Genomic DNA, 16558 nt, shown 5'->3' with positions numbered 1-16558 from the left:
ATAACTCTGATTAGTTTTATAACCATAGTTAGTTGACAGTTGTCATTAGTTAGATGACAACTGTACTTTCAGTTACAACTGAATCTCTGCAGTATAAGTACTGCTCTTGTAAGAGATTACAGTGGCTTTGTAATAATCTTTTGTTCAATATACAAATCCCTTTTTCTCTCTTCTATTCTATGCTTTCTACATATTGTGATACAATGTTATTTTTTAATTATTAATAATTTCTTTTAAAAAATATTGAAAGTCAAGTTAAAACTCAATATTGAAAATGATAGATTGAAAGAGATAAGAGGTTAAGAAAAATCCCTAAAAATGCTCTTGTTGAAGAAAAATAGTGAAAAACACTTTCATTGAAGAATGAAAACTAAAAACACTTTTGTTTAAATTGCTATTCTAATTTATACATAGAGAGGGATAGTTAGCTTTCCAAAACCCAGAATATAGTGTACAACTCAGGGAATAAGGAAATTTTGTTGTAAATGGGAGAATTTCCTGAGTTGTCTCTGCAAACTCTCTCTCTCTCTCTCTCTATATATATATATATATATATATATAGAGAGAGAGAGAGAGAGAGAGAGAGAGATGATGATGGTGATCATAAGAATTCTTTATAGTTAGTTCACTTTACATAGTCATACATTATTAAATTTTGTGGTAGATAGTTGGGATTCTTTTCATCCGTATAATATTTTGTATGGTCAAATTTATAGGTTCCTGGTGTTGAAGTGAATGCTTTGATGAGAACTTTCAAGATGAAACCTCTTCTCTTCCCGGTACATTTCTTTATTCCAGTGCATTAATTTTAGTACTTAAAAGTTTGAATATGCTAGAATTGATTGAGTAAAATCCAGATATTATTTTTAAATGATTTGAAACCGAACAAATTATGGTATATAGGCTAGGGTTACTTTCTTAAAATAAAGCTCTATCTATATTAAGTTACTAACTAATTTAAAACACAACAACTTATCCCCCTAGGTGAGGTCGACTACATGGATCACATGATGTCATTGAGAGGCTAAATATCTACACTCCTCACAAACGTCTCTAGTGGCTTTCTTTGCACATGTCCAAATCATCTTAACCGATTTTTCATTATCCTTGCCTTGGTGTCACACCAATATCACTTTATATGTTTGTATACGTCCATTATGTAGCCTGTCCTCTATTGAGTTGCCACACATATTTCTTAACATTTTCACTTCTAATCCCATTTTTTTTCCAGTTGTTCCTTTAAAGTCCAACATTCACTACCATTGATTATAGTTGGCCATAGAGAAATATGATCAAACTTCCCTTTAAGAATGTTAAGTATTTTGCAGTCACAAATGACTCCTGATGTTCTTCATTTTAACCACCCAAGTTGTAATCTATCAGTGACATTTTCAATGATTTCTCTCATTTTGTAATTGATGAAGATCCCACAATAGACTGCACCTCTATCGTGTCTCTAATCAGTTTGAGTTAGTCAGCCTTAAAAGGCTTTGTTAAGATATCAGCTACCTATTCGTTAGTACAATAGTACTGCAGTATTTCAACTGTAGCTTCCCTTTAGATCTCTTAGGAAGTGGAATCTTGTTTCAATATGTTTGCTCCTTCCATGAACAACAGGGTGTTTAGCCAAGCTTATAGCTGACTTATTGTCTATTAGCTTCTTCATAGGCTCTTCTCTTTTAATCTTCAATTGTGACATCAAGTTCTTAAGCCGCAAGGCTTGACAAGCTCCCATTGAGGCTGCAATGTATTCAGTCTCACATGAGAACAATGCCACCACTGGCTCCTCCTTAAAACACCATGAAATAGGTGCTCCACACATCATGAACACATACCCTGCTGTACTCTTTCTGTCACTTTTATCACCATACCAATTTGAGTCAGAGTAGCCAAATACTTCATCAATAACATTTCTGCGATGGTTTGAAAACAATCTATAGTCCAAAGAGCCCTTCACATATCTTAATATCCTCTTAGCTGCAAGCAAATGAGAAAGCCTTGGATGATCCATAAATCTACTAATTGACCCCACTCCATAAGCTGTGTCACGCCTGCTGCTACACAGAAATCTCAATGAACCAACAATTTCTTTGTACTAGGTTGCGTAAATTGCCTTGTCACTTCCTTCCTTCGCTAACTTTACACCACAATCAACTGGTGTTTGGGAAGAATTACAATCCAACATGTGAATTTTTTTTAATATATCTGTTGCATACCTCCATGCATGAAAATTTCATCACTTGTAGTCAGTGTTGTCAAATAGTGGCCATGGCAGCGCCATGGTGGATGGCGGTGGCTGTTTTCCAACAAACCACCATGGATTATGGTGGTGGCGTGGTGGGCTTCAAAATTGGCAATACCAATGAAGTGTGTGTATTCTTGCAACTTTCAAATTTAAAATTGGAAGAACCAATTTTTTGTTTGCTTTACTACTTACACATTTGAAAGATTCTTTATATTATGATTATTACTTTTTTCCCAAAATATGAATTACATTTTGTAAATGCAGTTCCATGTAACTGATGGGTGTAGCTGATGAGTGAACTTTGATAAAGAAAAACACTACAAATATACCTAGTTGCTTGATTGGTTCAATGAATACCATATGTCATGGGACCAAATCTGGACTGTAATATATATTCCAAGTACCCCTGGTACTTCAATTAATACATATTATTATTTTTGCTGAAAAAAAAAAAAACCTAGTTGCTTGTGACTTAAATAATAAAAGTTGAAATGTAGATTTTAAAAAATTGAAAGTCATGGCACAAACCCCTAAGATCGATTTTAACTTTCCTTTATTTCTCTTTTTTTCCCTCTCGTAATTGTTTATTACAGCTAGCTGGATCAGTAACTGCTCTATTTAATTGTCAAGGCCCACTGGATACTCCTGTATTTGTTGGCACTGGAATGGTTTCTAGGACATTCTCTTATTTACAGACTGAGAGCACTGCATCTGTAGCATCTGAAGCACTTGCTACGAGTAAGGAAGCTGGAGCGCTGGCAGCATTTGATCGTGTTCCATTCTCATATGTATCTGCTAATTTCACTTTCAACACTGATAACTGTGTAAGTTGACAGCGATAATAATTTAGCATTGGTTGTAATATCAGAAATATTCAGTGTAAAAGATTATTGTTGTAATATCAGAAATATATTTTCTGATATTTTATCTTTTATCTTTTTTATCTTTAAGTCATAGTTTCCTTATATTAGGGATTAGTTGTTCCCTTATAAAAACATGATTAAAGAATGTAATTCTGGGAACAAAAATTAATAAAACAACTTCAACTATTATATTATGGTAACACTTAATCTGCATATTGTAGGTTGCTGATTTATATGGAATTAGGGCATGCCTTGTAGATGGAGGTGAAATTCGTGGGGCTGGGAATGCATGGATATGCCCAGAGGTATATAACTGCCTGTTAGAAAGGCTTTTTCTCTTTTATTGTTTGGTTAAACTTAAGCCATTGTTCAGATTTCCTAATGGAAAATATTCTGAATCCATAACTATTTGGAAGCATTAGCATCGTCATGTATGGTGGAACCTCCATATATACGCTCATCTTTTACCTTTATTTTTTGAGGTGGAGGGGAGAATCTTTTCATCAAACTTTTCCCTTAGTTTTCTAAGAATAGTGGTTTAATACTCTTCATCAGCTTTAAATGTCTTTTATAATGACACAATGAAGTGATAATCATTCATGGAAAGGTATGATGCATATGTATGATACTTGTATCAGATACAATACATATCTGATATGACAAAACAATTATTCTAAAAATATGTAGGATATGATGTGTGTGATACATATCTAGATATGTATAAAAATTCATAAAACGTAATAAATATATAATTGCAATTATACAAATCCAAATTAAGAAACATTTCTTGGACATTACTGAAAACAAAATAAAAATTATAAATAATTGTCATTATAAATCACTTCCTATTCTCTTAAGGTAGGAATAGTATCAATTTTTATACAGGAGTATGCTTACTCGCCCAGCAGCAGTGTCTTTTCTTTTTGTCTGTTAGTATGGTTATGCTAACCATAGTTCTCTTATAGTTAGTTTTCTGTTAGGAACTAACTCAAGGTCAGTTGACAGTTACAGTTGTGTAACTGTCTATATAAACAGCTTTGTAATCTGTTACTCATTGGGTTGATTTTGTCAATACAATCTCCTTTCATTCTCTCTCTTTCTCTCTTCCTTTTCTTTGAATCCATTAATTTTATTCCATTTTTGAGATCATCCATAAAAAGGAGTTTCCATTTTTGGTTTATCAGGGGACAATGCTTCTATGCTTCCATATTATATGTGCTTTTGTCTCATATGTAGCTATATTAGATTTTCATAACTTTTTTAAAGGCTTGGATACTTCACAGATACATATTGGTGAAGTATCTAAGAGTACCAGTATCGAATATGGATACTTGAGGCAAATGAAAGTATTTGTATTTCAATCATTCATTTGGCTAAAAATTAGTGTGTGAATGTGTTCCTATTATTTTACTTTCTCAGGAAAATACATGCCTCTGGAATATCTGTCCCCTACCCCTACTAATGTATACCTATTTTGTTCGTAGGGTGAAGAGGATGAGACATCAATAGATGTGAATTTTTCTGGAAGTTTGGCCATCGATAACATTGTGCTTCGTTATATACCAAGTTCTTATCATCAGATGCCACTTAAATTAGGGGTATTAAATGGAGAAACAAAACTTTCAGGATCTCTTTTAAGACCGTAAGATGGACCTTTCTCCAGTTTTTAATATTTTCTCCAGTTTTTGGTAATTAGTTTTCATTGACTAAGATTTAGCATTACTTGTCTTGTGATAACTGATAACGTCTGCTTGGGAGGGTGAGCCTTGTGGCAGTAGTATGGTTTTTGCCTTGTGATCTAGTTGTGGAAACCAGAAACAGCCTCTTTGCTCATGGAGTTTAGGTTATGTACATTTGACCTTTGTGCTCCTCAATTATGGGAGTCTCTTGCATTTGGCCCCTCTCCTATATTATCCAGAAAATTGCTACAAAAGCCATGGCCAGCCAGGTTTGCCATAAGCTTGGCACTATGGTATATAGCTTGAATTGAAATGGTGGCTCTTGTATGTATATGGTGGAATTAGTTTCAACTCTCAAGTAGCATTGGTAACATAAGATCATGGGCAATGTTATTGTACTCTTTATTATTCTTGTAAATGCACACTGTTATTAGATATTTGGTGTATATAAATCATAGTGTGTTGAATGTAACTAAAGCAATTCACTAATTACATTCCTAGTCTATTCACAAGAAGCACAGCTGATGGTAGGTCTTGGGAAGGAGTTGAATGGTGGAGTTGGTATGCTTTGTGCAGACAGCTAGGTACAGGAGCTCTTGCATGTTAGGAAGGTGGAATTGTGGTAGATCAAGGCTACGGAGTGACTGGAATGATTGAGGCACACCTGTTTGTGAAATAACATGTGTTGCATTTACATGATAAAGTACAATATTTATATACAAGTACAAGAGAATCAATCTCATAAGTTTAGGGATTAGATTCAATCCATCTATGGAAATAATCAGAAAACAATTCAACTTAAATATATGGGCAGTATTTTCATAAATCTCTAATCATATACGTATATCTCACAACTCCCTTCAAGCTGGAGTATATGTATCATAATTGTCCCAAGTTGTCACATGTGTTATTCTAGGTCCCTGCAAGGATTTAGTGTATTAGAGTATATGAATGTATAACTGTTAAAACAGTTTAGTTAGAGCTGTTAGCCATTCATTTTGTTACACATTCTCTCTCATATTATCTTAGATAGTTAAAATGGCAGCAAGATGGTCTTTTTAGAGAAATGGAGGAAGTGTTGATGCTGCCTGGGAGGATCTTTTTCTGAGGAAATGACAATCAATTCTATATGCTTTATTCTCATATGAAAAACTAGATTAGTAGACAGGTACAAAGTTGACTGATTTTCACACATTCGGTATTAGCTCCATGGGACTAACCTTGCAGAACTGAAACTTCTAAAGTAAGTGTTTTAGCCATAAGCCCATAAGAGCTCACATATGGTGTGAGCCTGTTAGGAATCGTTCCTCTAGATGGGATAAGCCCTTCAAGGTTTATAACTGTAGGCCCAAAATTAACAAGTAAGGTTGTTCTAGAAGGTTGGGGGGTAGTAAGGGAATTGCTGAGTCTGTTATTGTTAGTCGAAGGTTGTTAGTATTGGTAGTGGGTGTGCGCTTTCTGTTATAAGAGGGAGGCTGTACTGTTGTGAGGATCATCTTGGAGATCATTAATAGAATTGGGAGTGTAGAGACTTTCTCACACATGGGGGAGCTTTGCGCTCATATATTTCCTTTCTTTTCTTATCTTCTTTTGTTCTTACCTTTTCTGCTGGCACCATTGATACAAAGCGTATCAGAGCCATGCCTTGATACTCAGCTTCCATACATGACCTTGCAATTGCAACAACACTTTGCTTTTTTACTTTTCCATGAGATAAGATTTCTACTCAAAAACAAAATAGCACAAAGTGGATCATCTGACACTTGTCCAATCTGCATTTGATTATCTAATAATGCCAATGTAAACAAGTCCACTTCCAAGTGACCCTTTGATGTATATAAGGATCCGAATGACTGCATGCCGATGGCTCTCACAAGGAGAGTTACAAACTGACAACATTGACAGGAAAAGATGTATCTGGTTTGGTCATGTTGAGCTAATTTAGTTTTCTCACTAGTCTTTGGTATCATACTGGATCAGGATGGCTTCCCCTGGTTGGGTAGTAATCATTACTCATAAATGATGCCTAGAATGCACAAATCAGGATCTGACTCTTATGACGTGGACATGGAGGTGTTAGCTTGAAAAGAGACCTCTAAAGCTGTAGGTATAGTCATGATAGGACCAAAATGTATGCAATACCTTAGGAAAGAGATTTTTGTTTGTCTGGGATCATCTGTAGTGTTTGTGATGGTAAAGTATGGTGTCTCTTCAAAAAAGGTGACATTTGCGGAGATATAGAACTTATGTGGTTTCTGCAGGGTGTAATTGAGACATCTGGTTTCTGCATTTCTTTGCTTTTATTCTCTCTCGCCACGTTATTATGGATAATGGCAACTAAGGTGGAGGATGATTAAAAAATGAGCCTATAAGAGCTAGGAGGCATAACCACTTACATTGTCATTGACCGGTAGGAAATTTTACTTTTATTAGTGTTGAATATTTAGTAGTATTTATGTATGGTTGCTTGTTATCTTGCTGAATTCAGAAGGCAGCAGTGTGGTGTCACTGTCAACTGTCCTTCTCTCTCTTATGTATCTTGTATATATATATATATATATATATATATGTATATGTCATTTGAAATCAATAAAAGCTAAGAGAGTGAGTTTAAAGTTTTCCTCACTTCTTCAAATCTTCAAGTTGGCATCAGAGCGGGTTCTGTCTGTCGTCTGTCGCCGTCATCTCCGGACGCCATTTTCTCCGGCGAGACCAAGGTTAGGTTTGTCTTGAAAAGCGTGACCACCCCTGGAAGTCGCGCCGTTACCGCCTCGTGCGATTTCTGACGCGTGAAGTCCACGCGTCGTCGCCCCGTCATCGGAAGCTCTCCCAACTTGTCCTGGAAGCTTCGTTGTCCTCCCCTGAGCACGTTTCAGGTCTTACCTTTCGCTTTCGGCAAGTTTTTGTGTCAGTCCGTGTGCTTTCTTCTATCCTTTTCCATTAGGGTTTCCGTATTGGTAAAAAATGGCTTCTGTTGGACCTGCTTTCTCCTTTTTTGGAACCCCAACCATCACAACTGCAAAACTTAATTGGAAGAACTATTTGTCTTGGTCTGCTTCAGTAGAGCTGTGATTTCTCGGCCAAGGACACCATAACCACTTGGAGAAAGGTGTTGACGCTGTTCCAAACGACAAAAAACCTTAGTGGGAAAAGCTTGACTATCAACTCTGTGCTGTGCTATGGCAATCAGTTGAGCCAGATATTTTGGAAATCCTTAGGTCATTCAAAACTTGTCACTCCTTTTCGAAGAAGGCCCAAGAAATCTTTGCTAATGATATCCAAAGCTTGTTTGATGCAATCATGAAGGTTACAACCCTCAAGCAAACCAGCCATGACATGATTGCACATGTAGGTAAGACTCGGGTTGTAATGGAAGAGTTGAGAAAGTTTCTTGTGGTTGATTCATTGGAAGAAGTGAACAGAAAACTGGACAAATTCTATATGGTCCTCATCTTGAGAAGCTTACATTCAGACTTTGATCATGTGCGTGATCAAGTGCTTGCAGGGGACCAAGTTCCATCAATGGATTCCTTCATCACTAGACTTCTTCGTGTGCCTCATGTATTGAAGGATGAAAACCCTGCTGATGTTGTGGAAACATCAGCCATGGTTGCACCTCGTGGGAGAGGAGGAGGCCGCAACAATAGAGGAGGCCGCAGTGGAAGGATTGGACGTCTTCATTGCACCTACTGCAAGAGGATGGGTCACACCCAAGAGAATTGTTATTCGTTGCATGGATTTCCTGACAAGGTAGTGCAGGTTTCTAGGCCAGAGAAATCAGAGTCTAGGTTCTCTGATGAGGAGTATCAAGAGTATTTGAAGCTCAAATCCGAGAAACCCAGCAACCAAGCTCAATCTTCATCTGTACCATGTTTTTCAACAGCATGTATCTCTCAATCCATTGAAGGTCCTAGTCCTTGGATACTCGACTCAGGTGCCTCTGATCATATTTCTGGTAAGAAGTCCTCTTTTTCATCATTTTCCTCTCCAAAAATTCCTCACCTTGTTACTGTAGCTAATGGCTCCAAGATTGCTCTCAAGGAAGTGGTCAAGTTTCATTATCTCTTTGAAATTGAATTTTGTATTATTCATTCCTCAGTGTCCCTATAATCTAATCTCATTAAGTCAGTTGACTTGTTCATTAAATTGCTCAGTAACCTTTACTACTAATTCTTTTGTTATTCAGGAACATGGGACGGGTCGACTGATTGGAAAAAGACGTGAATCACGAGGACTTTATCCAACCTACTTGTGTCCTGTTTTGCAACTTCAAAACCCAAACTTTTGTATGATCATCTGGGTCACCCAAGTTTACCAAAATTGAAGATGACGGTTCCTAGTCTTAAGAATCTTCGAGTCTTAGAGTGTGAGTCTTGTCAACTAGGAAAACATGTTAGGTCATCATTTCCTCAAACTCTACAAAGATGTAACTCGGCTTTCTCTACCATTCATTCAGATATTTGGGGACCAAGTCGTGTTACATCTTTTGGTTTTCGATATTTTGTAACCTTCATTGATGAATTCTCCCGATGTACTTGGGTTTATTTAATGAAAGACAGATCTGAACTTTTGCCTATATTCATGTCGTTTTACAATGAGATTGAGAATCAATTTGGAAAAACAATTAAGATCTTCAGAAGTGATAATGCTTAAGAGTATTTCTCTCATGATCTCTCTTTTTTATCTTTCAAAGGTATCCTACATCAGTCCACATGTCCTCACACACCACAACAAAATGGTATAGCAGAAAGGAAGAATCGTCATCTCCTTGAAACTGCATGTTCCCTAATGCTAAATTCTAATGTTCCTGCACATTATTGGGGAGATGCAGTGCTTACTGCTTGTTTCCTAATTAATAGGATGCCTTCTTCTTCCCTTGAAAACCAAATCCCTCACTCAATTGTCTTTCCTCATGATCCATTATTTCATGTTTCTCCTAAAGTGTTTGGTTGTACTTGTTTTGTCCATGATTTGTCTCCTGGTTTAGACAAATTTTCTGCTAGGTCAGTCAAATGTGTCTTTTTGGGTTATTCTCGTCTTCAAAAGGGCTACAAGTGTTACTCTCCAACCACAAAACGGTACTATATGTTTGCGGATGTAACCTTCTTTGAAGACACACTCTTCTTCTCACCCTCCGTGGACCATCCTTATTCTTTCCAGGAAGTACTTCCAATTCCTTCTCCTTGTCTTCTAGGTAACTCAGACCAAAATGTTAGTGTTGTCCCATCTTCTCCACCAAATTCACCTGAAGTTACTTCTCCACCTCTTATTACATATCAACGCAGGACAAGGCAAGTTGGATCTACAGTGCCTGAAGCTTCTCCTCGTGATCCTCATCCTTCTTCAACCAGTCCTCAACTCATGGATCCTTCTTCTCCTTCCACCTCTTCTCATCATTCTGACTCAGATTAGCTCATTGCCATCAGGAAAGGTACTCGCTCTACTCGTAATCCTCATCCTATTTATAATTTCTTAAGTTATCACTGTTTGTCTCCTTCATATGCTTCCTTTGTTTTCTCATTATCTTCCCTTACTATTCTTTCCAATGTCCATGTGGCACTGGATCATCCTGGCTGGCGACAGGCTATGATTGATGAAATGCAGGCTCTTGAAAATAATAGTACTTGAGAACTTGTTCCCCTTCCTCCTGGCAAGACAATTGTGGGTGGTAGATGGGTCTATACTGTCAAAGTTGGGCCCAATGGTGAGGTTGATTGGCTTAAGGCTCGCTTGGTAGCTAAAGGCTACACACAGATATATGGTCTTGATTACTGTGATACTTTTTCTCTCATAGCCAAAATCACTATTGTTCGTCTGCTTCTTGTTATGGCTGCCATACGTCACTGCCCCCTCCAGCTTGATATTAAAAATGCCTTCCTCCATGGTGATCTTGAGGAGGATATTTATATGGAGCAACCTCCTGGGTTTGTTGCTCAGGGGGAGTATGGTCCTGTGTGTAAGCTTCACCGATCTCTCTATGGGTTGAAACAATCTCCTCGAGCTTGGTTTGGTAAATTTAGCCATGTGATTCAACTTTTTGGACTGAAACGAAGTGAAACTGATCATTCTGTTTTTTACTGTCATACATTCCCAGGAAAGTGTGTTTATCTAATGGTCTATGTTGATGACATAATGATTATAGGGAATGATACTACTAAGATTGCCCAGCTAAAAGAGCACTTATTCAGCCATTTCCAGACCAAAGATCTGGGATATTTGAAGTATTTCCTTAGTATTGAGGTGGCTCAATCAGGAGATGGTGTTGTGATCTCTCAAAGGAAGTATGCTCTTGATATTCTAGAAGAAACAAGCATGCAAAATTGTAGGCCTGTTGATAGTCCTATGGATCCAAATCTGAAGCTCATGGCAGATCAGAGTGAAGTTTATCCTGACCCCGAGGGGCTAGCCAAATCTGAAGCTCATGGCAGATCTGAAGCTCTTTTTTCAGGTTACCCTCCAAAGTGGTTGAGAAATTAGTCACCATTCAACGGAGGTTCCTATGGGGCGGCGGACTAGAGCAACGAAAGATAGCTTGGGTTAAATGGAAAACGGTGTGCTTACCTAAGGACAAAGGAGGGCTTGGCATTAAAGATATCAAGACCTTCAATACAACTTTGTTAGGGAAATGGAGGTGGGATCTGTTCCAGCAGCCTGATGAACCATGGACCAAGTTATTAGAATCCAAATATGGTGGCTGGAGATCTTTGGAAGAAGGGAAAACAGGTGGACATGACTCTTTATGGTGGAAGGACATAATCAGAATTCACAACCTGCAAGAAAACAGTGCACTCAAGAGGGAAACTGAATGGAGGCTGGGATGTGGTGACAAGTGCCGGTTCTGGGAGGATCGTTGGGTTGACAATGACCTACCATTAATGTTAAAGTACCCAAGGTTATACCAGATCTCATCTCAGCAGCAGCAGACTATTATGCAGATGGGAAGCAATTCAGGTGCAGTTTGGGATTGGCAGCTTAATTGGAGGAGACCTTTGTTCGATAGTGAGATCGCAATGGCGGATGACTTTATTGGGAAGATAGCTCAGAAGGAAATCCTTCCACACAGAACTGATTCCTGGTGGTGGAAACCTGACCCAGGAGGAAAATTCTCATCAAAAAGCGCCTACAGAATGTTATGGGGAGAATTAACGGGGACAAATCAGGAGGCTGCTTTTAAGGATCTATGGAAGCTAAAAATTCCACCAAAAGCAGCTGTGTTCGCATGGCGGCTAATCAAGGATCGTTTACCAACAAAGCTGAATCTCAGCAGGAGACAAGTGGTGCTGAGCGACACCATGTGCCCTTTCTGCTGCAATCATGAGGAGGATGCTGCCCACTTGTTCTTTAACTGCAGTAAGACCATACCTCTATGGTGGGAGTCATTATCTTGGATCGGAGTAGTGACTGCACTTCCACAAAATCCAAGGGATCACTTTTTGCAGCATGGGCATCAGCTTGTTGGTAACACAAAGTCTACAAGGTGGAAGTGCTGGTGGGTTGCAGTAACGTGGACAATTTGGCAACAAAGGAATAAAACAGTCTTCCAAAACCAATGTTTCAACAGTAGCAAAGTCATGGATGATGCCTTACTACTACTTTGGTCATGGCTCAAGTCCAACGACAAAGACTTTACAGTACATTTTAACCAATGGGCTACTAATCTAACATTAGGTTTCTGTACCTAGCCTAGGAGTAAGGGGGATGGTTTTTTGTATTAGGGTGTTACATAGCTGGGTGCTGTGGTGCTGGCTTGGGTCCTATCAGTAAACATAGGAACCAGCTGGCCCCAAATATATTGTAATTTTAGTACCACTGGTACTCCATATTAATATATCATATATATTTTTGCTGAGCAAAAAAAAAAAATGTATCTTGTATATATATATGTCATTTGAAATCAATAAAAGCTAAGAGAGTGAGTGTAAAGTTTTCCTCACTTCTTCAAATCTTCAAGTATTAGTATCCACCTATCTGGTGATTTTATGAGTATAATATCATTAATTATTTTATTCTATCTGTCTGTTTTTTTTTCTCTCTGATGGGGTTGTATGAGTGTTATACTTTTGATAATTTTCATTTGCTACAAAATGTTTCAATTATGCTTATTGTTAAGTTGTAAATTTTTTATTGTTATTATGCAAGCCATTTTACCATATTGTACATTTTTTTAACATGGCCATCATGCTCCAACTGTTGGTCGTTATGTCATCCACCAAACATCTATAATGGATTTTCAGCTTGCCACCATGGGCTACCATTCACCATTAAGAGCACTTGGTGCCAATTCTATTCTTGATACACTTTTTCTTTCTAACTTTTTTTCAATAAAATTTAATGCAGAAGGTTTGATATAAAATGGACTGCACCTACAGCAGAAGGGTCTTTCAATGATGCTCGAGGAGACATCATAATCTCACATGATTATATTACTGTGAATTCTGCTTCTGCTGCATTTGATCTGTATATGAGAGTTCAAACATCTTATCCTGATGATTTCCATCATAAAAGAGAAGAGTATAATATTCCAAGAGCTATTCCGCTTACTATTGATGGAGTTGAGTTGGATTTACGTATGCGTGGGTTTGAATTCTTCAGTTTGGTTTCTGCATACGCTATGGATTCCCCAAGGCCTTTGCATTTGAAAGCATCTGGAAGGATCAAGTTTCAGGGAAAGGTTTTAAAACCTAATGGCAATATTAGCGAACAAAATTTTGAAATGACAAGGCAGCATGTGCAAATGTTGGAGAAAGGAATTGCAGATAGTCTCATTGGCGAGGTTTCAATCTCTGGTCTCAAACTGAATCAACTGATGCTTGCACCTCAGTTGTCTGGGTTGCTGAGGCTTTCTCCTGGGGGTATCAAGGTGATGCATAAAACATTCATCTTTCAATAATAATAAACCACTTAATTGGTGGCTTTATTCAAAATAGAGTTTGAACAATCACTTATTGGCTTAGTTGACCACCTGAACAGTTTCTTGTTCCTATTCCAAGAAATCATTTTTCTAATTTCCCCTATACTATTATGTGATATCCCTTAATTTTGGTCATATATGATGGGTAAAATCTGTGAATTTATGATCCACTTAAAACTTTCGATACAGTATTTCTATTCTTGGTGCTTATGTTAAGCAGATTATAGCTAGCATTTCTTTGTAGCCAGGGTCAAACTCTTCTCTTAAAATTGATTTTGTTTGTCTGTTGTAGAATGTGGTTAACTGGGCATACTGCTTCCCATTTGTAAGGACCATGCTTCCCTTTGAGACATTTGCTGGCAATTGATATCTAGAGTTTTAGTTTATTTAGATGATAAATCCACTTGTTGATCTTCTTATATGGTCAAATGGTCAAAATGCTCCTTTGTACAATATATATATATATATATATATAGAGAGAGAGAGAGAGAGAGAGAGCATATCTTATGAGAGGAAACATCTTATATGAGAGTGAGAGAATTAAATCTAAACCATATAACCATACATGGAGGGTTAAGATTTAATGTCAAAAAGTGGTCACATGACATTAAATCTTGACCGTCCATGTTTTGTTATACGGTCCAGGTTTAATCCTCTCACTCTCATAAGTTATATTCCTCTCATATGATATGCCCTCTCTCTCTCTCTCTCTCTCTATATATATATATATATATATATATATATATATAAAGTTCAATCCTAAACAAGTAAAATCCTCCCCCAGTCTACATATTATATAAGCAACTAGTCATTTAACAGGTTTTTATTCTGTGAGATAGGCATGCTTATGTTGTCAAGTATTTGCTGCGTTTCTGTGACAGTTTCAGATCATCTGGCTCCATTTAATATATATAGTTGTAACTTTCAGTTTATTTTTGAAAAACAGCTGGATGCCTCTGGTAGAACTGATGAAAGTCTTGCAGTGGAGTTTGTTGGGCCACTACAGCCCAGTAGCGAAGATGGTCTGCAAAGTGGGAAACTGTTGTCTATTTCCCTTCAGAAAGGGCAATTGAGGGCTAACATTTGTTTTCAACCATTTCATTCTGCTAACTTGGAGGTTTCTATATTTAAATTTTAGGATCACTATTTGAATCTAGATCTGTTTGTTTCTCTGCTTGCATGATTTAGGTCATTTGGTAATTAGACCAAAAGTTGGTATTGAAATCTTACTTTTTATCTCCATGCTTGGGTGGAGCTTCGTTGTAGGTACGGCATTTTCCACTTGATGAATTAGAGCTCGCTTCTCTCAGGGGAACTATACAGAGAGTAAGGCATTATATTAGCCTGTTTGAAATCATTTTTCTCTATCGTCCTTGCTCTTTGCTGTACCCTATATCTGAATCATTACGAAGTTGGTCCAATTATATCAGGGAGAGTATATCTGAGCAATCTATCTTTGACATTTGACCCTTGATTCCAATTTAGGAGGTCCTAACAAACAAATTCCAATAAGAGAAAGATAATATGATATTTGGTTAGTGATTTTTGTTATTGTTTGATTAATCATTTACCGTTCTTTGTACAAGTATTGCCCATTATTTTCAATTTGGTTAATTCTTCATAAATTGGGAATAAGTTGGCCAGGATTTCTTAATTTGATATTCTCCTGCGTTTTTGTTGCTTGACATATCATAGCCAGAAAATTTTCCAATTAATCATAGGCGTACCATACAGTGGATCATTGAGTTAAAATGGACCACCTTTATCTTAGAATCTTAGAATGTGAGTTTAGGCCTAACTCAACCCCAAAAGCTAACTCAAGGGATGAGAGTTGTCCCTCACTTATATACTCTAACTTGACTTTATTTTTAGCGAATGTGCGATTTGGGTTTTTCCCAATACTTTCAATGTTCGCCCAATTTATTAGTATAATATTGAACAATTGAGATTTATTACCGGTAACAGTTTAAAGTAATTTTAGTTTTTGAATTCTTTTTATATGTTGATATTACTTATTTTCCCATTAATTAAAGTTGACATTGATTGATATTATCATATTACTTCTTTGCACACAAACAAAACATAGTGTTCAAAACAAAAGTCCAGAACTTGTTGCATCCTAAAGCCAAATTAAAACTGAAAATGGGATTTTCTGTACTGCCACTTTTGTTTTCTCTGTTGTTTTTGCTGCAAACCCTCCAATGCCGATGCGGCATTGAATTCAGGGCCCAACCAGATTTTTTGATTAAACAGTAGTGGGGTCAGTAGGGAGTGGTGATGGAGCCGGAGGTGTTAAAAGGGAGGAAAACACACGAGAAAAACAAAAGTAGCAGGCGGCATGACGAGAACCCAAAGTCATGGTTCTTGAAGATGTTGGTGGTGACAGCGGCCTTGTCACTCATTGAACTTAGCACCGTTAACGTTGAGGAAGCTAAGTCTTCAGAAATTGATCACAAAAAAGAGCAGATTATTGTCGTTTGTTGTCGTTGCATTGGTTGCAGGTTTTGCTTCGATCATTGCATAGAGATCTGTTTTGTGTGTTGGGAGATCTATGTCGGTGCCTTAGCTGTGGTGCCATTGTGGTGGTTATTTGAGGCAAACACCCTCCCGGACAAACCTTTCCCTTTCCAATCCCTACCTTACTGTTTAACTTTTATTAATTAAGGGTAAAAGGTCGTTTCCCTCTTATTAAAATTTCATTGCGCTAAAATATAAAATAAAATAGTTACCAGCACTACCTAGACTACCTACTACTATACCAGGTCAAAACGGATGGTCCATCCTGGACCATTGGAATCACTAGTCCACTGAAGTAATGGCCTTAATCATATTTTTGTTTAAGATTGACTATCTTAATTGT

At 37.3% G+C, this 16558-nt stretch overlaps 1 protein-coding gene across 2 annotated transcripts in view; it reads left to right on the top strand.

The window, feature by feature from the left end:
* The window catches only part of LOC114392887, a 46680-nt gene that overhangs the window by 21937 nt on the left and 8185 nt on the right, over nucleotides 1-16558 (top strand). For both annotated transcript variants that reach the window (XR_003662412.1, XM_028354142.1), the window contains exons 6-12: nucleotides 717-779; nucleotides 2839-3069; nucleotides 3330-3413; nucleotides 4593-4750; nucleotides 13125-13647; nucleotides 14645-14815; nucleotides 14965-15024. Coding sequence is in view for 1 of the 2 variants with exons in the window: in XM_028354142.1 (XP_028209943.1) it covers nucleotides 717-779; nucleotides 2839-3069; nucleotides 3330-3413; nucleotides 4593-4750; nucleotides 13125-13647; nucleotides 14645-14815; nucleotides 14965-15024 (1290 nt within the window). In the remaining variant the exon portion in view is untranslated. The remainder of the gene's footprint in view (nucleotides 1-716; nucleotides 780-2838; nucleotides 3070-3329; nucleotides 3414-4592; nucleotides 4751-13124; nucleotides 13648-14644; nucleotides 14816-14964; nucleotides 15025-16558) is intronic.

The sequence above is a fragment of the Glycine soja genome, chromosome 17, assembly GCF_004193775.1.
Source record: "Glycine soja cultivar W05 chromosome 17, ASM419377v2, whole genome shotgun sequence".
Taxonomy (NCBI): Eukaryota; Viridiplantae; Streptophyta; class Magnoliopsida; order Fabales; family Fabaceae; genus Glycine; species Glycine soja.
Note: the sequence above shows the minus strand (reverse complement) of the source record. Positions and strands in the feature narration are given on the sequence as shown.